Source organism: Miniopterus schreibersii, assembly GCF_964146895.1.
Source record: "Miniopterus schreibersii genome assembly, chromosome: 11".
NCBI lineage: Eukaryota > Metazoa > Chordata > Mammalia > Chiroptera > Miniopteridae > Miniopterus > Miniopterus schreibersii.
In genome coordinates, this window is record NC_138111.1 from 16,495,755 (window position 1) to 16,520,587 (window position 24,833).

The 24,833-nt window shown below is 44.9% G+C and overlaps 2 protein-coding genes across 2 annotated transcripts in view; one reads left to right on the forward strand and one right to left on the reverse strand.

Moving 5' to 3' along the window:
• Positions 1-315: 315 nt before the first annotated feature.
• DNAJC25 (DnaJ heat shock protein family (Hsp40) member C25) lies at positions 316-20,005 on the reverse strand. Its single transcript, XM_081150602.1, has 4 exons — positions 19,624-20,005; positions 3,763-3,915; positions 1,528-1,998; positions 316-852 (listed from the first exon to the last, which is right to left on the reverse strand). Exons 1-4 carry the CDS (start codon positions 19,942-19,944, stop codon positions 730-732), a joined length of 1,068 nt encoding a protein of 355 aa, XP_081006728.1. The 5' UTR covers positions 19,945-20,005; the 3' UTR covers positions 316-729.
• Positions 20,006-20,142: 137 nt separating this feature from the next.
• The window catches only part of PTGR1 (prostaglandin reductase 1), a 30,040-nt gene continuing 25,349 nt past the window's right edge, over positions 20,143-24,833 (forward strand). Inside the window, exon 1 of the mRNA XM_081152012.1 lies at positions 20,143-20,642. The gene's annotated coding sequence lies outside the window, so the exon portion shown is untranslated. The remainder of the gene's footprint in view (positions 20,643-24,833) is intronic.

Consider the following 24,833-nt stretch of genomic DNA (forward strand, 5'->3'; position numbering starts at 1 on the left):
GCTTCGTCGCTTTTTAAACACTGAAGTGCGGTAAAAGCAATACTCTGGTACAAAAGACCTTTCTACAAGGCCTCCCTGGGAAAATGGGGGGAAACAGCTCCCGTCCTCTAATGACGGTAACCGGGCCGTCCCACGGGACGCGAGGGCGGCTTCGCTCTCCGGGAGACTCGTCTGAGAAAGTTACGGCTCGCGGGAGCCCCTCCTGGGAGGCGTTGGCGCACTTCAGCCCCAGAGCGGCGATAATGGAGACGTGAGCGCTGAATCACTGTTGAAGTTTGTGTCTAGAAAGACACTCGGAATAATGTCATTAAACGCTGTTGTAACTTTTCATGTTTTGTGAAAATACCAGAGGCCACAAAAGCAGAAAGATGTAGCGCTGAAGCAGAGGCGGTTCAATAAGCACTTAACACGCAAAAATTTCCAATGGTATCTAATAAATTTTCATGTTGAATCTTTTAACTAAACATATAAAAGTTTTAAATGGCAACTAATAAATCTTCATGTCAAATCTCTTAACAAAATCCACAAATAGATTATAAAAATTGAACAATCATCAATGTCTTATGTATAAAGTTTTAAGGTGAAGTTTAAATTTCTTCCTTATTCTATTTAACCAAATACTTGAGGGATTTAGTGACTGCACAGGAGCAGCTGATGCATTTCTAAAACAACTGGGTGGTGCAGACCCCCGAGGAAGGCCCCGCCCCGCCCCTCAGCCCCGCCCGCCTCTCAGTCCTCCACGAACGTCAGCCGGCCCGGCCCCTCGCTCTTCATCCACCTTCGGTACCTCTTCCATCTGGGGTCATTTGCCAGTTTTTTCTTTAGCTCTTCTTCTTGCTCCTGTTTGTAGACCTGTAAGTATAAATAACACCAACTGACTTCATAATCCAAAGGGAAACATCTGTCAGTAGCTTTATTGGCATATTGACATCTTTCAAATATAAGCTTAGGTGAAAGTGTCCCCTGAACATACAGGTTCGTCTCGTAAAGACCACATACTAAAAATACTAAGCGACTCAGCACTTTAACACTCGGCGTTAAATGCAAAAGAACAGCTGTACAAGCACTGGCCCTCACTGAAATGAGACATAAACTGAGTTTAAAGGGTCTAAACACTTCCTCTCTACAATTAATGCCCAATATTAAAGAATCCCACCTTATTTATTTTTTAATGTTTTAAATACATCTTTATTGACTTCAGAGAGAGGAAGGGAGGGAGAGAGAGAGAGAGAGATAGAAACATCAATGATGAGAGTCACTGATTGGCTGCCTCCTGCACGCCCCCTGCTGGGGATGGAGCCCAAAACCCCCGCATGTGCCCTGACCCAGAATCGAGCCCACCACCTCTTGGTGCATAGTAGGATGCTCCAACCGAGCCACATTGGTCAGGGCAAAAGTAAGATGTTTGTTCATTATTTAGCTCTTGGATTTCAGAAATTTGAGCGCATTTCTGTGACCCTTATCACACTCCTAATTGTACTTTGGTAAGGAAGGTGACACAAAAGTCACAGCAGGTTCGGTACTCACCTGGTAATTCTCCTTTATCCAGAGCTCCCGTTTAAGGAAAGTTTCTTTCTGATGGTCTTCTAGACTATCAAACTGGGACTTTGACATCTTCATAGACTTGCGTATGAGATACAGTCTTTCTTCTTCCCCATATTCTTTGCCTTTGATGTTAAAATTATAGACCCACCGGCAATACCAGACTACGTATGAGCACAGGTGAAAAGGAGCTAAGAGAATTTGAAACAGGAGCAGGTCACGTATCTGGGGCTTCTGATAGCCTCCCTTTATATCAATCTTACTTTTTATGATGTTCTTTATAATGTTCTCCTCCTCATCACGGATTTCCTCTTTGGATTTTTTGTTTCTGCCCTTTTCTTTGGCTTTTCTGAGCAACCCCTGCTGCTTAGCAATCTCCATGGCTTGGATGCGGTACTTGGGCACTGTGGCCAGGTAGCTGATAGCCTTGTCATAGCTGTTCCACCAGCTGAAAAACTAAAATATTTAACAAAGAAAAATGAGTCATTTTTATTACCAAAATTCATCTTGGTGAGCACCACTGCCCCCCTAAACCTATTCTGATAAAAAACAGGGACCTCAGTCATTTTACTCTGTAAGTGTAAGATATAATTGAATAATGCCTCTGTGTACAAGGCTGGATAAGTCAGGTAAGCCCTGAGCCGAGCCAAAAGGCCATTATATCAGACAGGAGCTACCCAAGATCAGAGGATAGACAGACTGATGGACTCACACCCCTGTGACTTTACTATCTGGCTCTTCCCTGCATCACTATTAAGAAATCTCTCTCTAGTTCTCTCTCACGACTGCAGTCTACTTACTGAGGGAAGAGTTATAAAAACAGCTGGTGAGGAACTTGTTTTAATAAATCATAGGATAGTGTGGCCAGCGTGGCTCAGCGGTTGACCATCGACCTATGATCCAGGAGATCCCAGTTCCATTCCCAGTCAGGGCACATGCCCGGGTTGCAGGCTCCATCTCCAGTAGGGGGCCTGCAGGAGGCAGCCGATCAATGACTCTCTCATCATTGATGTTTCTATCTCTCTCTCTCCCTCTCTCTGAAATCAATAAAGACATTTTAAAAAAAGAAGAAATCACAGGGTATAGAATCGGGCAACTGTATCCATTCCTCTCCCCTCCCTAAACCAACTACGTGCACCACGGTTACTGCTCATCGTATTCAGAACGGAGATTCAAATGTGTTTGCTCTTTACTTATTTGGACAGGAAAACATCTAACTTATTTCATAAATACATTCAAACTTAGAAAGTTTTATTGTCAGAAAAAGTCCTGTTCCTTACATTTTCATACATTTTGTTTGCTGTTTTATTGAATGAATATAGCAGATATGCCAATAATATCCTGAAATATTATAGCAGCAAAACATTAGGAATAGCAAAAAAAAAAAAGTTACTAGGGGGTTACATTATCTAAAACAGAAAAGTAAAATTATTCCTGTTCTCCCCCTTTGAAAGGACAACACTTCCACAACAGGTGATACATTTAAAATCCATAACCGGTGTAAGTTTTCAGAAGAAATCCTTTTTGTTGTAGAAACTGAATCTCATTCTGGAAATGAAACTGGAGAAGCAGTTTTCAAACTAGCAAACTGCTTCATTCTAATCTCGATTCGTTCTTTTCCTCAAGGAGCACAGGATAGGTGTGGTTTCCAGGCTGAAGGTAAATGTTTGTGGTATTTGAAAACAACGTAAAAGGTCAGGCTCTTTAACCTACTCCAGAAGTGCTGAGCCTGAGCACAGGCACCTGGGCAGGCATCTGGGAACCTAGGGACGTCCCTGGTGGTGACAACGATGGCAAGCACAACTGGCACTGGGTGGACAGGTGCCACAATTTGTTAGGTCGTGTTAAGAAGTTCAGATTTTTCCCAAGTTTAACGGAAAATTATTGACACGTTCTACAAAAGTCAACGAAATGATCGGGTTGGCACTGAATGTGGCTGTTGTGTGGAAAACACTCTGAAGGAGGCTATGAGAGACATCCTTTGTTGGGGTTTTTTTGGTAGTTATATAGTGACATTCATCAATTTCTTGGATTTTCCACTGATAAAGATTCCAATATTATCATTGGTTTAAAAAAATGAGTATTTCTTCTGATGTAAAAATATCTCAACTGGAAGTAAAATTTTACAGAAAGGCACTTCTAGCACAGTTTCAATGACTAGCCCCAGACAGTGCACACTCAAGCACATACATGCAGACATACGTGTCCATCAGTACACACCTGAAACACTGAGATGGCGCACACTGTGACCAGAATCACCACTCTGGCATCCACTTTGGGGGCCAGGCGCCTGCTGTAGTAGTGGTAGTAATGGCTATAGTACTCCTCTGGGTGGTCCAACATGTAGTCATAATCTTTTCGTGTTTCTTCATCCTGCAAAATAACAAGATGTCCAAATGCATAGACATTTCCCAAAATGGCCTCAGTTTATAATCTGTTATATCAGATCTAGAGTTTTATAATTACATAAGGTTAATCCGAGTAAAAGCACCAGAACTGTCCAAGTCAAAAGACGTCCCATCCCTCTTCAAAGACACACATAGATTTGTTTCCAGAACTTTAATGGTAGCTATAAAGCATAATAAAAAATATCTCCCTAAATTCTTGAGTATTGTTAGTCCCCCTAGAAAAATAAAAACACTTTAATAACAATGAATGATGCCTTTTTAGCCAGTGTTGTGCTAACGAGATGTCTTCACATTCTTGTAACTTAAGCGCATGCTGACACCTACTCTCAATAACTGTTGACAGGGAAAGATGTTTGTCTCTATTGTACACATTCACAATCATTTTCCAGCCTTATGTAGAAAGTTTCCTGTTGAAAGCAATGATTAACACAACAAAAAGCAGACGAAGCCAATTTGTGCCTATAAAAATGAATTATGCTCATCTCAAAGAAACATCTATGCAGTAAGTATAGTGGTCAAAGACTAGCTTTGTGACTTCAGGTGACATTTTTAGCCTCTCTGAGCCTCACCTTTTTTTGTAAAATAGAGATAATAATACCTGCTCTATTAATTTTTCAGTGTTGTTTTTAATATCAAATGACACACATTATACAAAAACATGTTACAAATACACAGTACGTTACTATTATAATACCTGGTCACCGCCCAGTTCATAAATAACATGTAAATCTTTCTCCATCATACAGACATGTTGAAACAATTAGAACACTTTGAAATGCTGCTCTGTTTACAAATATTCACAAATAAAACACTTCTTAAAACTTTCTCTAAATGTAATCAATTTCTAATGGATAAACGCCACTCTTTTACTGAGCCACATCAGTTGAAGAGCTATTAAACTGGGTTATGAATTGCTTTTTAATCACACAGGAAACCTATTCTGTCTTGTGTCCCAAAAGATGTTAAAGACTAAAAGCATAACAAATTCTTCACTCTCTATAAGTGAGTACACAGAAGCCATTATTAAAACAAAACCTTTTTTCCACCTAGAGGATTTGTTTTTTTTAGGATGAATTATTTAACATCCATAAAGCTGCCAATTCTCAGGCAAAGACATTTCAAAATCTACACCTGGTGCTCTGCTACTGTAAACAGAGTTCCTGGGGTCTGCTCAGGGCCTCCTCCTGAGTCCTCCAAAACAAACGTAGTTTTGTAGATTTCCAATGAATCTGCTAATGAAAAATCTTCCCTGTACCCATTAAAATCATTGTATATTTTCTCTTAAGAATTCTAAAGTTGAAAGCACATTTTTAGTGATAAGTCTGTTTCATTACACTCAAAATATTTTAAACTTATGACTAAAATTTGAAACCAGATAAACTAGTACCTAGTATAGTTAGATATAAATACATTTAAACTCCCCATGACACTGTATAGAGGGCCAAGATGAGAACTGTCTGTTATATAAGAAGGCCTGAACTCAGGCTGATATTACTTTCCAATTCATTCCTTGTATGTTCGTATCTGTCAAAAAAGATTTTCTTGTGGCACTTGCCACACAACTCAACTGTGAACCAATTATTCCTTCTATAAGCCATTAGTATATTCTAGAGCTTGTAACCTAAAGAGGGTAAAACTTTATATGCCACAATGTTAGCTCTGCAGACTAAAGCCCACATCTTTTGAAGTATCGCATTTTGAGAACTTCAAGACATCCTTTGAGAATTTTTTCATTCTCTCTCCATTTCTTTGCTTTTGGGGCTAATTTTATAGAAGTGCTCTGCTTTTGGCCGGAAATCTGTGGCTTTTAACTCAACCTCCCAATCTTGGCAGATGCCTTTTAAAATGTATTTCTTCAAACACGATTCTTCTCCTTGCTCCGACTAGATTCGAGGTAGTTTGAAACTGACTGCCACACAGGTCGGAGTTCTACCGGCCTCCAGCATCACTATCTATGCGGAGCCTTCCCCAGCCGGACTGTGCTTCTGGTTGAAGTACAGGGCAAGGCCTCTGAGTGTGGCTGAAATCTGCTGTGTGAATGCCATGCAGCCAATGGCTATCCTTGCTTCTTTGTTCTCTTGTCTCGGTGAAGGTCACAATCCACAGAATGCAGATATCCCTCCTCCAGCATGTCACCCAGATCTTCCCCAAGGGTCACCTAGATTTGGTGATCGAGGATCCTACTGGTCCCTAGATTTGTGATCAAGTCCTGACCTCCTCTAACAGGATGGTCACCTAATGCTCCAGCAGCCAGCAACTCCCAAACCACCTTGTGTCTGGCTTCCCTACTGCAACCAGAGCCCATAGAGTCTAACCAGAGCCCACAAATGAGCCCTCGAACGACCTCATTCCTGCAAAGGCTTCGGGGCCAAGTCTGACTTCTCTTAGGATGGTTTTCTTTTCCCTGGAGTCACCATAGAATTATGACCCTGTTTTTGTCATGATTAGAGACAAGAAGGTTGGCCACCTCCTTATTATAGCATTTAATCAGCCAGAATCTTTACTCAGTTTGTAGCTTTCCCTCCAGAATGAAGAAAATGATTTCAGGCTAAGGCATGATATACTTTAGAAGGTGTTCAAGGTTGGCACAAATTGGAGAGTTAGGAGCTCTAACAGTCTGAGTCAAAATCCTACTCATTAGTAACCCACAGAGTTTAGAATTACTCTAGTAAAAACACAAGGATACCAGGAATATTAGCAAAAAAGAAAAGACAGAGACTGGGACCCAATTAGGGACTTGTTACAGGTATATACTGATTTTAACACCATACATTTATTTTTTTCTCCTATATATCTTGGAACTACGGTAGTCCCGCATTTTTAAGAAAATATTCCATGGCTAATAAGGTAAAGCAAAATTCCCTTGGCAACCAACAAGGCCTCCTCCGTAACTGGCCTTACCTTACCGAGCAACATCTCATCCCTCTCCCCTCTCCTGTCCACAGCAAGCATTCAGGTAGTCGTTTCTGGACTTCAGTGTGCCCTACAATCCAGCACGCTTTCAACGCCTGCCCTTGCACACAGAATTCTAGCTCAAATGCCCATCCCTTCCTTCCAGCCTCATGAGCTCCTATCAATCCTTTAGGACACAAACGTTACACCTTCAGATAGAGTCAGACACCTTACCACACATATCACCTATTTGTTATAGCACTTATCACATTGTAATCACCAGTTTTTCCTTCTGGACTGAGAGCTTCTAGAAGGTGCGTGGGGTGACTCATCAATCTCTGTATATCCAAGACCTAGCACAATGCCTGGCACTCAGTAGATGTCATTTTAAAAACGAGTGAGATTTGGTAAAGGCTCCTACATCCCTCACGATAAACCTCTCCCAGCCACACGGGTCTCCATCTCACCAGGAGGGCTGGCTGGGTGATTACGTCACAAAAACTTGAGTTTAGCAGAAACAATTGCTTGACGTCATAGAATATGAAAGTAGCTACTGTGGCTTAAATAGCTTAAACCTTAAAACAGTTTAATATCTTACCTTTCAATAAGTGGTACTTTTTCTTTCAGCAATTTTGTGGCTCTTAAGGTCCCCGGGTCAGGAAGATTCCAACTTCTTTCCATAACCAAAACCTTTATACTTGCTTCTTCCTCTCTGTCCTGAGCCTTGACAAGCTGGGCAATAAGCTCCTGGCTTCTAATCTCTACAGGAAAAAATGGTGCTGCTGCTGGTGTCCATCCACTGCCAATCCTCGTGGGCATATGCAGGAGGACTGGAACATAACCACCAGTATCTAGATCAAAAGTGAACAAGAGGAGACCCACGAGCAAAGAAAGCACTGCACCCTTCCTTCTCTCAGGAAACGTCGCTCCCCCCTCCCCAGAGGCAAAGAAATATATTATGTTCTTGCCCTTGAAGGAAATAATGAATTGCTTCATTTTAATGAACATAAGTTGCAATAATTTGATATTGCAGCCAGTTTTACATTAAAAAGTTTCTATTACACAGATAGTAAAAACCACTTTAGGATGGTAAAGGCCAGGAATCAATAGTAAAGCATAGTAATATCTTGTTTGGTCTTAAAAACATGTATTTTTAAAAAAAGAAAAAAAGAAATACACACATACACATGATCTTTAAAAAAAAAAAATCTCTTCCCCTAATTTTTTCTTTTCCGGGCCATTACATCCTACGAAAAAGGAGGCAAATTAACTGCCATCGGCTCCGTTTACTTTCTTGTTCCCTGCCCGCCAGCCGCGGGTGCAGCCACCTTCTCCTGCGTCTTTTCTTCTCAGTCTACGTGTGAACTCAGCAACTAGCGTGACCTGTAGCATCACATGTATACCAGTGACACTCAGACCTGTTCTTCCTGTGCCCACCTATTTTCAAGTATCTCCTGAATCATTTCCTAAATGTAACAGAAATACCTCAAACTCAGCGTGCTCCCACCCCAAATCTGTCTCCGTGTCTCAGTTAATAGGACAGTATCACCATCAACTTGGTTACCTGAGCTTTTAAACACCTTGGTTATTTTCAATTCAGCAAGTAATTATGCTGAATTAGGGCCTTATTAGGCCTTGCGCTAAACTCAAAAGGGGATCAACAGACAAGTCACCGGAGGTCCCAGCCTCAAGAACTCTCCCACCCAGAAGACTAGCGAGCAAGAGAAGCGCAGGCCCGTGCGCAGAGGAACGAGGGGCTGCCTCCCTCGGCCCGAGGCCAGGGGACGGACCCGCAGGCACAGAGCGAGACCTGGCCTTTGAAAGGCCAGTGAGGGGTCGTCAACCCTGCTCCAGGCACACAGAAGAGCGAGTGCCAGGTGCGGAGTCCTCGGTGACTACAGTGGGCTGAGGGAAGCTGGAGCACCGGGAGCTCAGAGGGCGCAGGACACGCGGCCGGGCCGCAGGCTCGGCAAGGACTGCAGAGGACGCCGCGTGCCAGGCTGCCATGCTGGCTGGCACTGCGCGCCAGCGACAGAAAACGTTTCCAAGGATGAGACAGCGGCGCTGAGGGGCGGGTATCCTGAAGGATAACTGGTAGCACTGGAAGGGACGGGATGAGGGAGACACAGGTTTGAGAGACTAAGGGGCAGGTGAACAGGACTTGGTGATAGAGGAAGGACAAAAATCAATCGTGTGCCGCCTGACAGTGACGTTCTCAGTTACAGTGACTGTGTGGACCGTGTTACTCTAAGAGAACAGAGCATGAAGGCAGCAAATTGGGAGAAGACGAGAGGGAAAACTGGAAATTTTTGAAATGGGGGAAAAAATAATTACGGGACATCTTTTCAATTTCTGGAGCCTCCAGGGATTATCTATTCCCGTAGAAGGGGTGTGCCTTTGTCTTTTAAAAGTTACTTCTGTAGAGACAGAAGTAACTTGTGGAAAACTGGGAGTAGTGCAAATAATTCCTATTTCACAGAAAGACAAGCTGTGTCCGGTGCAATGCAACTGACCATCGCCTGGCACTGGCCAGTCCTGCAGGCAGGTCAGCAGCCCTTGTCTGACTATAAATGTGTGGCATTTTTCCTCTTTTGAACCAATGTTAATATCTTGCCGGTTCCCTCATTAACTGATAAGTTAAATAAAATCTCTGATATGTGTTCATTTTGTATTTGTATGAGAGTCATGGTTATATCTTCTTTTAAAATTTAAGCTTTAACGAAGATTAACAAGAGTGATTTCAGACGTGGTTAATCTGGGTACCTGTGCTACAGATGAGAGACAACTGAAAATACGAACGTAGACAACATGCAGATTTTGGTACTGTCGAGGATTTAGGTGAGTTTCATCAGGAAAAGCTCAGAAAAGGGTACCAAAAGGACAAGTTGACGTAGGCAGAGGAAAAGAAAACTAAAGAGAAATGGCTACAACGATAGGAGAAAGGAGAAATGGGACAGGACTACATCAGCAGAGGCCACATGGTCAGCATCAAATGCCACAAAAAGTTCCAGGACGAAGGAGGAGCCCTCAGACCTGACGCCTGGAGAGCCCCGTTCACCTCGACGGGCACCGGGACCTGCGCCGCAGTAAGGAGAGGAGGGGAGAGTCACAGTGAGCAAAGGAGGACGCTGCGACCGTGGCTTTACCAGAAGAAAATTAAGGGAAGGGAATGCGAAGTGAACCAAGAGATTCTTAAGTTACCGAAGAGGAATGACGAGGTTCCAGACCATGACGGTGGGAACAGAACCGGTTCAGGCGCCAGTGCCTTCTGCCTTCCCAACCATCCTCAGTACTGTGCCCAGAATGTCCTTTCTGAACCAACACCAGATCTGTGTTAAACTCCACTCTGACACCCCTGTTAACTATTCAATACACAAAGTTCAAGTTCCTGAACACAGCTTAAAGGGTTGTCCACCCTGTGACCCCAAACTGCGTTCCTGGCTCCTGAAACACTGTGCCTACGACACACCAGGCAGGCTTCTTACCTAGAAGCAGTAGATCCCCCAAGTCTATGGAAAATGCAAGAAGGGTCTCTGAGCAGTCAGTCTCTCAGAATGTTCCGCTTACCCAGGAGAAGTTTGCACAAGCTAAATTAAACTGTGAGTGCTCAGCCTCTAGCTAGAATTATATCAACTCTAGTTTGTGTGTTAATCAAAAGTTCTGACTGGTAGTTGATAACATCAGGTGTCAGGTGGTCACAGCACTACAATCTGGTGTATAATCAACTTTGGCTGTAAACAGGGTATAACAGCTGAGATTAAGGGATCAGTAAAAAATGAACAACACTTATGGGTTCACAGCAGAGGTAGTAAATGTGGCACATAAGGTACCACACCCTTCTGGGCCCTTGGGGGAAATCACTATCAAACCCATCATCTCTCTCACTAAATCCAGACAAGGCCTCAGAATGTCCATAAGTGTTCCAGGGAGTCTGACCAGTCAGCGTTGGTGTGCGAAATAAAGACTATTGTCTATCAAGCTTATTTAATTTGGCTGTTTATTAGCATTACAACTGTTCTAGAAATTTTCATCATTTCTATTATTTTTATGAATATTCAATTATTATGGATGACTGATTAAAATCTGGGTTGATGCTGGGAAAGAAACAGTAAAACTAATAAGTACAGTTAATTTCCCCAAAAAACAGAGTCCCTGGGAACCAAATAATAAAAGTGATCCTTGGTGGGGAAAACGCTCACTCCTGTAATACCTCGCCAGACTACGTCTCACTTGTAGAGCAAGCCCTGCACACGCATGGCCCCTCGTTTTTGTTGATCAAGCTTTCCCTCTACCAGCAACGTCCCCTCCCCATCACCCTCGGTTCTAGATCCTGATCAAAGAGCACATTCTCCTCCAACCCCCCCAAGAAGAAATAAATGTGTCCTCTCGCGGCTGTGACAGAATTTACACATATTTTTATTATGTAACTTAAATAAATAACCAAACAATAAGTATCTGTCTCCTTGTTATATTAAAAGCTTAACAGCAGGAGCTGTGGCCTTTTTGCTGCTGTGGTCCGCTCCCCCAGCATCTACATCAGAACTGGTTACAGAAAGGGGCAAGAAAATACACTACGGAAAACAAACAGTGACAGGCAAGGGCAGGGAGTTCAGAATCCACCCCCACCCTGTCCCCTGGCCAAATTCTTCCTAAGTGCTAAAGCCCCGCTGCACCAATCAGACTGATAAAAAGAAACGAAGCGTTCAGTGACTCCGCTGCAAGAGGAGGCTAGAGAGCGAGCAGAAGGCTCCCTGCACACCCTAATTTACAGACAGCCTCACGCCAGGAACGCTCCCAAGGCCTCTTCTATGTTCTGCTCTTGTGGTCTTAGAAATGCAGTCAAATCCAGCTATTTTCTCATTTTCTACCAATCGTGGTTTTCTAAGTGCATCCTTCCCACCTACTCCCTATCTGCTCATTTTTATGCCAGCCTTCTTACTTTATTTTATCCAAATCTTATCTATATTCAAAAATGTTCTGACTTAAAAACCTCCAGAACACAATTTCTCCGTAAAAACATAAGTACAACTTTCCTCTCATGCAGGAATTTTTCATTCCTACCCAACCAATCAACTTTATCTGTATCACTCTAAAAACTACAATTAATTCGGGGTAAAATGCCAAAGTAGGCTTCACATACCAGTGTTGAAAACTCCAGAAACCCACTTTGTTTCCATTTTATCTGAATTCATCTCCATATATGAGTTTTTATTTATTTAACAAACATTCATTATCTGATGTGCCAGACACTGTGCTAGGAGCCACCGACACACAGAAAAGCTGAGCAGCATGGCTTAGTGGTGAGAACAGAAGGGCTTCCGTCTTTACAGTGCAGTGTGATAAGTGCTATATCCACATAAAAGGACCCAGTGTTGACACAGTGACAGTCCGTTCACTGAACTTCCAAAGTCCGTGATTCCCTGAATCGCCAGTAGTCAAATACACTAAATACTATTTCATTGTCTTCACCCACATCATGAAGCAAATATAAAGCAGTGTGTAAAATCCTAATGGTTTGGAGTCCTGCTGAGATCTGGAATTTTAAGTTAGTTTTTAAAATGTATTGGGGTGACAATGGTTAATAAGGTTATATAGGTTTCAAGTCAGACAGAAAAAGTTAAGAGCCATATGATTTCACTCATATGTGGGGTATAAAACTGGGATTTTAAGTTATTTGAGAACATGAACTAGGAACGACATGGTGAGAGCGCTGGCCAGCGCCTTTGCCTCCCATCGTTACCCATTCTCCTCTTTCTTGGTTTTCCTCCACCTTTCCATGCAGACAGAATCTTTGTTGCTAAAGCGACAATGGTAGAATCTTTGCTGCTAAAATAACAATGACTAAGAGTGTACTTTCCCTTTCCACTGAGGACTAAAAACTATGTTTCCCCTGCTGGAGCTGAAACACTAAAAATGAAACACTGGAGGGCTCTCTCTATAGCAGACCCAGACCCGAGCAGACCACGAGGAGCAGAGCAGAGCTGTCTGGCTGCGGAAGTGGCTGGGCCCCAGGGCCACCTAACAGCCAAGCTGTGTCACAATTGAGTTGTGTGCACTAAATAAAGTTTCCTTCATCACCGCACCCCAGATTGGAGATTCTTGTTGGTGTTGATGCCAACAACCTTCTGTTGACATCCCATGGCGATGAGGATGGGACTCTGAAGCAACAACCTGATGTTCTGACACAGTTCAGAAATCAAAGCATCTGGCACCTGCATGAGCCCCTTGTACTTCAGTTATCTTTTTGTTAGCACCTCAGGGTCTCAGGTAAGTCCTCTCAGAGTCCCATAGAGATCAGGGAGCCCATTTTACTAGGCAAATTCTACACCAGGAGTGCAAAACTTGGCTGATATTGCAGCATTTCCACTGCAATTATCATCCCCAGTCCTCTGATTTCATAGAACAAACTGACAAGATAGGTAAAATTCAACTGGTTAAACGTATTGCCTTTTCATCTGCCTTGGTCTAAAGCCTTCCGCTTAGTATTGCTTACCATCAATTCCTTTTGGTGTACATAGATTGTCCCCTCCTAAAATTGTTAATGGAGGCTTATCCTATGATGCTAGGTCAAAGAATGTATGAACCTACCTTACTTAGACCTAACTATTGCTAAGAGCTTACAAAGGCCCTTGAAATGAATGCAATCTTTCCACAGCGTGCTGCCAGGAGACGACACCGCGCATCATGGCCTCCAACCTGGATATATGGTCCATCAAAAAGACATCTCCACAAGGACGCCCTCCAGCCTCTCCGGAGTGGGCCATCCCAGGTACTGTTACCTAATCCCTGAGTTGTAGGTGAAGGTACTGATACATGAATTTATGCTTTTCATTTTAAAAGGCTCCCAAACTTGCACCTCATTGTTTGAACACCCCAGCCTATAGGATACTGCACATTAGAGTTATCCAGAGCTTGGCTTTGCCTTGACAGTTTTACATTAAATGTCTCATCTTTCAGTCTGTATATATCTTGGTGAAAGAGATCATTATTCCAAGAAGATGTTCTATTCTATTGTTGTTACTTCTTAAGCAACTATTAATATCATTTTTATAAATGGATATACTTCACTCATAGACTGGCAGCTTTCTTTGAAATTCTCTTCTCCTTGCTGAGCTTACTCTGATCTCTGACTGTAGCTTGTGAACATCTGCCAAGAAGTGATGAAATGACTCCATTTGGGTCCCAATCAGCTCAATAAGAGTCTGTCATGCTTAGGAGCTGAGTATCACTGATGGAAGGTAAAAATTAACTAAAGCGTTGCAGAGGGAAAATCACATAGGCAAATCCCTCTAAAGATTTCCTTTACACAAAGCTGAGACTTCAGGAGAGAAATGTTCAAGGAAAATAATTACTAGAATAGTTACTTACACTGAAAGTAGGAGCTTTCTTAGAGGATTAATTTGAAAAGTAATGTGCCAGAGGCTCCCCTAAGTGTCCTCAATCCTGCCTGCTCCTCCTCTGCTGCCATAAAAGGGTGGACTTTGACCCAACATATTACCTCACAATTTGTACCTCTGCAGAAATTCTTTCACCCAGAGATTTCAAAGTGTTTTTACAAATATAAATTAATGAGCCTCATCATCACTTCTCTCCACAGAGACGGTTCATTTAAGTAACATGGAAATTTACCTAAATGGCCTACCCCAGGTCACCTTGTGTCACCTGGAAATGGGTATTCAAAGTGTAAAAACGCCCTGCAGCCTCACTGCAGACCCAGATTCACTGCATCTTCAGCAAGTCCCACTGGAGGGACGAATCATCTTTAATCCTCACAGCAAGGCTCCTACCCACTGGCCTTCCCCAGCCTCAGCGAGCACCGCACACCTGGAGACCCAGGCTCCGGCTTGCCTCCTTTCTGTTTTTACTGCCCCTAAAGCTCCGTGAGGATAAGTCACGACTGCTTTTCTAAGGGTTTTTTTTTATGAATCACTTTGATTTTGTTCCCCCAAACTCTTCTATCAATCCAGTAAACAAATATTTATGAAACACGGGTTTTGTTGCCACTCACTGTGCTAGACACAGGGAACACTATAGTCACACTCCTCCTTTCGTAGGAAGGACAGACAGTAAACAAGAACCAGCTCCTCTGTGGTCGGTGCTACGAAGGTGACAACCGTGCTGAGCTGGGTGAGGTCTGCAGGCACGGATGGGTCAGGCAAGCCTTCTCCAGGCAGGGCCCCGGGCTGATGCGTGGAGCCTGGGGCACTTCTGTACAGGATGCTGACGGGGGCTCTGCCGTTTCCGGGGGAGGACTTTTGGGAACTGACGCAGCAGACACAGAGTGGGCACATCCACGTTCCTTACTTGTGTCTACAGAATGTCAAAAACTTTTTAAAGACATTAATGACCCTCAACCCCAGCAAAAGAAGAACCCTGGAATATATAATGAAGGACCATGGCTCAACCTGGGCGAGGAGGAACTCTGGCATTACAGCGAGCCACCCTGGGGCGACACGGACCCCCGGGTAACAAAGATAATGAAGAACCTGGGAATTGAGTGGGATGAGGTCCAGGAATCAGCAACAGAAAGTACAATAAAGTGATGGACACATAACTATCCCTAAGTACCACGAAATACAAGATAAAGGGCCTCACCATCAGGGTGAGACCCTGCCCCTCCCCTGATCCCATCAGCTGTAGTCCTTCCCCAACCTGAGACCAAATAGCCTGCCACTCCCCGACCCAGCCAGGAGTCGAGGATGACCACTCCACCACCCAGCCCAGAGTCAGGGACTGCCACCCCCAACCCAGCCTCCAGCGTGGCACTGGGGGCTCCTCTTCCACCCAAAGCTGCAGTGGTGGCGTTCCAGAGGGAACCAACAAGAAAAGCTCCTTCCATGCTGGGCAGCTTGATGGTGGGACCAGCTTCTCCCTCTGGCCACAGTCAGGGCCAGCAGGGGGTGGCCAGAAGGGTCTTCAGTTTCCTATTAAGATTCATATGTAGGCCATCCACTAACAAGCAGCATCTTAAATGGACGAGTCAAGCCAATATCATTTTTTAAACTGCGGACAGCGACGGCAGGGTCACAATCAGGCACTCTGGGTCAAGCCACGCTCTCCGCATTTTAAATACTGAACTTGAAGGTGCTGAGCTCCAGGGAGGCCGGCCCCCTGGTGCAGATCAGCCAGAGGCTGGACCGAAACAGTTACAGCTGAATCAGTGCCAGAAATTCACGCTGGGTGAGCAAAAACCTCTGAGTGAGAGGACTTGGTCCAGCGGATGATGGAGCTGTTCTCTGCACGGGATTCGTATCATGAGAGTATCCGGCATCTCTGTGGCCTTCAGAAGCATCTTATCCAAAATACTTGCTCAGCTTGAGGGATGGCCTGGAGCCCCCCCTGGGGGTCAAGAGGAGAGGCCACCCTCACTGCAGGTCCACCCCTTGGCCCCCATTTGAATGAAAATTCAGACTGGACTGTTTCCTGGGGCCCTTCTCCCCTGCCCTGCTCTTCTGTTCTCCCATTTTTGTGGAGGTTTTCATTGAAGTATTTGGTTCCTCCAAATCTTGTAATAAACTTGATGCTCCAGTAAAAAAAACAACAACCAGTAACAATGACTAAGTGTGATGATATCTTGTTTTACCAAATGTATTTAAATCATATTAGTGTTTATTTTTTTAACAACCACCATCTTTAAAAAATCTCATAGGCATTTATTTGACCAAGGCAACCTTAGAGTTATAAATCCACTAAATCTCACACAAATATATTCCTATCTGGTGATGTATTATCCACATCCAGAGATCCCTGGTTATTAGACGTTCTGACGGAATACCATTGTAAGGTTATGAGTATATAATATAGCTTCTTACAGCATATATGTTAAAAATATTAAGAGAATCGAACTGTCTAACCACTATGCTGTATACCTGAAACTAATACAGAATAATACTGAATATACACTGTAATTGAAAAATAAATAATAATAATACAAGAAACTCGAACAAACCAATAATAAGAGAAATTAAGGTTATGAAAAAATTATGGGGGAGAAAAAAAGGCTCCTGGCTCCAATGGATTTACAACTAAATTATTTCAGATTTCAAGAGAGAAACAGCTTCTGTTAGATACACTGTTCCAGAGGTGAAATTCTGTTAGATACACTGTTCCAGAGATGAAATTTACCGTGTATTCTACAAAGCAAATATAAAGTCAACTTTTTCCTCCACTTATATGGCAGCAACTACTGAACTTGGCGGTGAAGAAGTCAGTCTTCCCAGCTCCCCTCCCTCCTTTATTGGCTGGCTTCATAGATGAGTACACCTCTCACAGGGTTTACTGGTATTCTTTATGGAGAAAGATACAGAGTATAACAAAAATAGCAAACAAATGAAAGGCAGTCCCAGGTCTGCAGCTGCTGCCTCAGGAGATGATATGTGGAACTCTAGACAAGCTTCTGCATCTCGTCTTCATTCCAGAGCCACGGGGACTCACCAATTGCTCCCACTATTCTATCTGACCTGCTCTTAACAAAGGCCATGTGGAACCCTTATGCTTCACAAACTCTTTCCAGCCTGCAGATACAGCCCATACAAAAAGTTAGATCCCCACTGCCTCAAAAGATCATTTGGAAGGCTGAGGCCACCCACACTGACTGACCCCCGTTCATCGGACCTTTGCATTACCCAGACATGATACTCTCTGGCAACATTCTCACAACTTTCCACTATGACAGAAATAAAATCAGATCACCCTGTTTGTTTTTAAGAACTTCTTTGATACACAGCAAATCAAAGTCCTTTTCCTTATTCCAGGAGAGGGCATCTGCAACAACCTTTTTTTTTTTAAGTTTCCTGAGCCGTTTCAGTGGAAATGGAATACATGTCTATTTCTATAAATTTAATAGAGTTCAGCTAAGTCTGATTTCCAAGGGTTCAGCTATCCCTGGACATCCCTTTACTCTCTCAGATAATTTCCATTCTTTTGCAGTAATACTTTAGGACACTCCCACGCTCCCTCCTCCATCAGCACAACTCCAATTTCATTTTTCTGTCTGGAGACTTAGTAGCTACCACAAACCTCCTGTGGGAATCAAGAATAAAAGTGCTACTTTCTCCAGACACACTAGTTTTTAACTGCCCAAAAGTTCCTTGTTTGTGAGTGGACAAATCATTTTAATGTACTTCTTATTAGCTGGCAAATCAGTGCTAAACTTTAGGGGTAGAAGCCTTTAGAGGCAACTGTTACAGATCCACCAGATCAGCCTCTAAATTTGTCTCTTCGAGAAATTGTCAAGAGTATTTAGAGTCTCTACTGTCTGTATTTCTTGGCACCTGTTTTACTAACATGTTCACCATCCTCATGCCAAACCTACTCCTCTCCAACCACAGCAGAAGGCACAGCTGCTAGTGTTTCTGGAAGTTCTCCATCTGCCAGTGCTTCCTTATACGCTTTGGAGGGCTTTGGAGGACCAGCAGCAGGCTTTCTAGTTGCTGGTTTGCACCACTGCCTTTCCTCACTGCAGAAAAACAGATTGGTACCTTCAGATGCTGGATGCCCCGGGTGGAGAAGTTCTTTCCCATTTTTCTTAGGTCTTTCCTCAATTACTCTTTATCCTAAATAATAGGTAACTAAACCCTCTGGCCTCAGTACTCTGCCAGTCTCCCATTCCTCAGTTAATTGCCAATAAAAATTACAACCCCACCGATGCCAGTGAAAATGTCGTGAACGAGGCATGCTCATTTTATGACTCCATACTGCTTCGGGAAGCATGAATGAAGAGCCTTGAACTCCTTGACTCAGTATTTTCAGCTCTGGAAAGCTATTCTGGAAAAATCATCCATGGTTAAACTATAATATACCCACTCAAAGCGGTCATTAAGTGCAGACTACATAGCAACATGAAAAACTGGCCTCAAAAAAAAGAAACACCATACAACTACAGCTGCTGTTACATCAGCATGGTGGGCCTTTGAAGCAGACATGACTTATACTTTGTGATTTCTTACACGGTGTGATTTTTGCAGTACTAGAAGAAAACAGGATCAGGCTCAATCTCCCCCTCCCCACAGGACCCAATAAAACTTTTGTCAAAGGACTGCACACATACAAAATACTTCCTACTAGAAACTTCTGGAGCCTTGAAACCCCAAGTCATCAAGCACCTATTTCCAGGCCCTATGTAGAGGGTTTCTCACTTATTTAACCCTCATAAAAACCCTGTGGGGAGGTATCATGGCCTTAGTTTTACACACGAAGAAACAGCTACTCGGGGAGATTAAGTCCCTACCCAAGGTCATGCGGGGTGTCAGAGCCAAGTGCCAAACATCTGGTCTTCTGACCGGTGGTTCATTGCTCTTCTCATGTTTTTCTAGATCCTTAAACCCACGCCACGTGTCCCAGTTAGCGCCATGCCCAGAAGCCAAGTTGCTATGACGCGCTGGCGCCGCCGCCGTCCTTCCATCCCGAGGACGGTGCCCGCGCCTCCACCTCGGGTCCGGGTCCGACGTCCCCTCCGCCTTCCGAGGACGAGCTGCACGTTACTGAAACGCTCGCACGGGATCCCGAGGCGCCCAACCGACGCTGGGCCTCGCAGGACCAGGGCTGTCACCGGGAGGCGGGGCCCGGCCGCCCCGGGCCACAGGGGCTCCCCACCTCCGCCAGGCGGCCGCGCGCTCCGCCCGCACAGCGCCACGTGGGACAGCGCGGGCCTCCGGCGGGGCGCGGCGGCGTCCCCGCGCGGCGCGGGGGTCACGGAGCACCCCGCTCCCCGGGCCGGGGCCGAGCGCCGCGCGCTGCCCCCGAGGGTCCCCGCCGCCCGCCCGCCACCCCCAGGCCTCACCTTGAGCGTCTCGTAGGCGGTCGCCACCAGCAGGAAGGCCTCCTCCGCGCTCTGCGGCGGCCGCCCCGGGCCCTGGTCGCCGGGCTCGGGCCGGTAGCGGTCGGGGTGGTAGCGCCGCGCCAGCTGGCGGTAGGCCCGCGCGATCTCCGCCTTGCCCGCGGCGCGGCTCACGCCCAGCACCTCGTAGCAGTCCCGCGCGCCGCAGTACAGCCCCTCCACCAGCGCCCCCGCGGGCCGCGCCAGCAGCAGCAGCAGCAGCGGCGGCACCCAGCGCCCGCCCGCGCCCCCGGCGCCCCGGCGCGGAACGAGCGGCGCCGCCATGCCGGCCTCCGCCGCCGTCCCGCCGCCCCCGCCGCGCTCCCGGCTCCGCCGCGGCCGCCCCAGCTCCGAGTCAGCAGAGCCGCCTCCGCGCAGGCGCACGCGGCGCCGCGGCCGCAGCCGCTCTCTTGACGACCGTTGCTAGGGAAGGACGCCGGAGCCGCCCGGCAACTTCCGCTCCGTCGGGCCCGCCCCCCAGGCCCAGGGCCGGACGCCGGTCGCCGCCCCGCGTAAAGGCGCCCGAGCGGGTGCGTGCGGAGCGCGCGGTCCCCAGGCCGTTCGCGCGCGGCCTTCGCCGCGTCAGGATTTCACCCGCTGCCGCGGGCGGCGTGGCTCCCTCACCCTCCGGTCACCGGCGTGGACAGGAGCGCGCAGAGTTTGCCAGCCTGGTCCCAGCCCCCGACGCCTGCCTCCCGCCGGCTCCCGGCTGCCTTTCCGGGATTCTAGGTGCCGTCCGCCCGCTAGCGGCCCCTGACGGTCATTCGTGGCCGTCTGGGTCAGCGTTTCTCTGCTTCCACACCATCCACGTTTTGGCCCCGATGATTCTTAGCCTGTGGGACCGGCCTTTGCACTGCAGGGTGCTCAGCAGCGCCCCGTCCTCCACGACCCCGCCCCGGCCAGGCGTGACCATCAGAAGGTCTCCAGGTACTGCCCAGTGAGTTCCCGGCGTGCGGCTGCCAGAAAAGATGCAGGTCGCTCAGGTAAATTTAAATTTCAGGTAAACAACAAATAATGTTTTAGTGTAATTGTGTCCCAAATATTACATAAGCCTGTACAGTAACATGAAAATCGTTGCCTAAAAAAAACAACAAAAACTGTGCCTATCATTCCCTCCGCGAGTACTTGTGGAGTCTCTGCTCTGAGCTACGCGCTGCTGTAGGCTCTGGGGACACAGCGGTGAGCACGGCAGACAGGGCTCTCGACCTCTGGGAGCATGTATTCTAGCGGAGGTTAACTGATAATAAGCAAGTGAACTTTAAGGTATAATAGATTCTTTTAAGAAAATGAAATGAGCCCAGCCGGGCGTCGCTCGGCGGTTGAGCATCAATCTAGGATCCAGGTCATCGCAGTTCGATTCCTGGTCAGGGCACAGGCCCGGGTTTCCGCTCGATCCCCGGCAGGGGGCGTGCAGGAGGCGGCCAATGGATGACTCTCATTGATGTTTCTCTCTCTCTCTTCCTCTCTCTCTCTAAAGTCAATAAGAGATATATTTTTAAAAGAAAAAATGAAACAAGGTAAAGATATATATAAGATTATATAGCATATACCATACACTATATATTATCATATAAGTCATCATTTTATGTATGTGTGTGTGTGTGTGTGTGTGTGTGTGTGTGTGTGTGTGTATGAAAGAGAGAGAGAGAATTAATGGAAACACACAGGAGAGTCACCTAACCTGAAATTATTAGAGTCAGGGTCAATTGCCCCATTGCCTGGCTAGATGTTAAACTCTGCCAGTAGGGGGTGCTTGAGGCACACTGCCTGGCTGGAGGAGAAAAATATTTTTTTTTCCCCCTCCAAGTAAATAGATCCATGTGCAGAGTTCCCTGTTGGGTGTCAGTTTCTTTGCCTACACACTGGTGATGGCTCATAATTCAACACACTGTGGGTTGATTTATGTCTCCCCAAAAAGGTATGCTCAAGTCCTAACCTCCACTACCTGTGAATGGGACCTTATTTGGAAATAGGGTCTTTGCAGATGTAATTAATTAAAATGAAGTCACACTTGAAAAGGGTGGGTCCTAATCCAATGGCTCATGTCTTGTGTGAAAACAGGGACGCACACACAGGGAAGACAACCCTGTGAAGACGGAGGCAGAAATCGGAGTTCTGCTACCACAAGCCAGGGAACACCAAGGACTGCCAGCAACCACCAGAAGTTAGTAGAGAAGCATGGGACAAATGCTCACACAGAGGCCCCAGAAGGTACCAACCCTGCCGACACCTTGATTTCAGACTTTAACCTCCAGAACTGTGAGAAAATACTTATTTCTGTGGTTTTAAGCCATCCAGTTTGTGGTCATTTGTTATGGCAGCCCTAGGAAACTACTACAGCTCCAGTCAGTGCCACTGTTCCCACGTTGGTGGCAGCTGTTAGCCCTGAGCAGAGGACAGCTCCTTCACCACAGCCGCAGGCATCAGGCTCCTGTGACAACCCCACTCTCTCCTCAGAGCCAAAGAAGTAGTAAACGGATGCTCACTGGGTACAGGATTTCCTTTTGAGTACACTAACGTCTTAAGCCAGCAAATTCTTATTACCTACACTCTGGCCTTTGCCTCTATTTATTTTAACCCAAAGTTCAAGATTAGCTGATCACAGATGAAATTTTGAGGTGCAGCCTCTACATTCCATTCCTTATCTATTTGTACTTTGAATTTCGTCATATGGTATATACAAGGAGAAATAATAAGCATAGTAAACAATGATTTCTTTACAGATAAATTTTAGCCAAACGACTTCAATGAGTTAGTCAACTCATAGGCTCACAGAGTTGAGTGATTAGCAACTTGACCACAACTATATTTAGAATTCTGGTCATTGGGATTGATCTCTATGGGATTTCTAAGTCTTGATAAACACCACTGGAAAGTCATATGGAATATGATTAATTTCCTAGTGTCAACATGGACTTGAAACTTTCATAAACTTTATTTCATTTGATGTTCACTTGTCACAGACCAAGCACACATACTTAGTCCAAAACAGAAGTCTCTATTAATAATGACATTTGCAAATTTGCAAGTACACTCACAATTCATACACGTTGTGAGAAGTCTCAAAATATTTCCCTTCAAAATAGAAAAAGAAATGCTTCAAAGAACATATATTTAGAAAAATAAAATTACAGTTTGGAAACGAATCCGACCTACCTAAGTATGGCCGTGACTTCAAAGATACAACACGAAAGGCACCATCCATCAAAGAAATAATTGATAAGCGGGACTTCATTAAAATTCAAAAACTTCTGCAAAAGACAATGTCAAGAGAATGGGAAGACAAGTCATAAAATGGAAGAAAACATATGCAAAAGACACATCGATCTGGTAAAGGACTGTCACCCAAAGGACTGTACAAAGAACTCTTAAAACTCAAATAACTGGATTAAAAGGTAGGCCTTTTAAAGGACCCTAACAGATACCTCACCAAAGAAGATATACAGATGGCAGATAAGCATATGAAAAGATGCTTCAGATGATCTGTCCTCAGGGAAATGCAAATCAAGACAACAATGAGATATCACTACACACCTGTCAGAGTGGCCAGAATCCAGAACTCCAACACCACCCAACACTGGAGAGGATGTGGAGCGGCAGGAACTCTCACTCACTGCTGGTGGGAATGCAGAATGGTGCAGCCACTTTGGAAGACCGTTTGGCATTTTTTTCTTTTTATTGAATTATTGGGGTGACATTGGTTAATAAAAGTATATATAAGTTTGAAGTGTACAGTTCTATAATACAACCTCTGTATATTGTGTGTTCTCCGCCCCAAGTCAAGTCTCCTGCCATCACCGTTTATCCCCCAGTTTGGCATTTTCTTATAAAACTAAACATACTCCTACCATATGATCTGGCCATTGCACTCCTTGGTAGTTACCCAAAGGAGATGAACATGTATTACCACACTAAAACCCGCACATGGACGTTTACAGCAGCTTTATTCAAAACTGCCAGGCCTTGGAAGCACCAAGTTGTCCTTTAGAGGCGAATGGATAAACTGTGGTACACCCAGGCAGTGAAGTATTATTTAGCACTAAAAAGAAATGAGTCACCAAGCCATGAAAAGACATGAAGGAACATTAAAGGATATTACTAAGGGAAAGAAGGGACTATGAAAAGGCTACATGCTGTAGGATTCCAAATACATGACTTTCTAGAAAAAACTATGGGCACAGAAAAAAGACCTGTGGTTGCCAGGAGTTGGGAGGAGGGAGGGATGAATGAGCAGAGCATGGAGAATTTTTAGAGCAGTGAAAATACTCTGTGTGATACTATACTGATGGAGACATGCCGTTATACATTTATCCAAACAAATAGAATGTGCAACACCAAGAATGGACCATGATGTAAACCATGGGCTTGGGGTGACTGTGATATGTCAAAGTAGGTTCATCAATTGTGACAAATGTCCCACTCTGGCGGGGATGTTGACAGTGGGGGAAGGTACGCACGTCAGGGAAAGGGGCACATGGGAAATCTCTGCACCTTCCCCTCCATTTTGCTGCAACTTAAAACTCTAAATAAAAGAAAAAAGTCTAAAAAAAATTAAGGCCATGCCATGTAATTCTTTATGTTCCCATGATGCCTTGTACATAATTGGCACTTAAAAAATGTTTTCTGACTAATGGATAAGTTGACTAACCCACCAGGTGAATAATCTGAGTGAAAAAAATTAGACTTGCTTGACTTTGTCTACATATCCAGTGACAAAACCGTAAAGATAAGAACTGCTCTAACCATAAATTTTAGCCTAATGGGTCTATACTGTCCAATCATAGCAGTAGGGTTGTCATAATTCATACTCCTAGATAGCTGACATTTGTATTACTGTGCTGGATGACTACTGATTGGTCTGATCAAAAGTCATAGACCAGTGTGGCTATATCTGTAATCTCCATTTACCTGAAACGAGAGAAGACCTCTTGTTATAATTTCTGGATACAAGACTTTTAAAAGGTCTTTTCATTCAAATTCATATGCTTCATACTTTTACTGACTTGCTTGGCCTAAACGTTAATTTGTATTATGTGAGCACAAGTTTTACCTACTCTTCCATAAATCAGTCATTGAAAAACAACCATTCCAGCCCGGCCGGGCGTGGCTCAGCAGTTGAGCGTTGACCTAGGACCCAGGAGATCAGGGTTCAATTCCCGGTCAGGGCACATTCC

Coding starts and splice junctions, on each gene's coding strand:
- DNAJC25 (XM_081150602.1), bottom strand. CDS start 19,944: ATGGCGGCGCCGCTCGTTCCGCGCCGGGGCGCCGGGGGCGCGGGCGGG. Junction 1,999..3,762: donor GCGCCATCTCAGTGTTTCAG/GTGTGTACTGAT, acceptor TAAATATTTTAG/TTTTTCAGCTGGTGGAACAG. Junction 853..1,527: donor GGATAAAGGAGAATTACCAG/GTGAGTACCGAA, acceptor TTATACTTACAG/GTCTACAAACAGGAGCAAGA.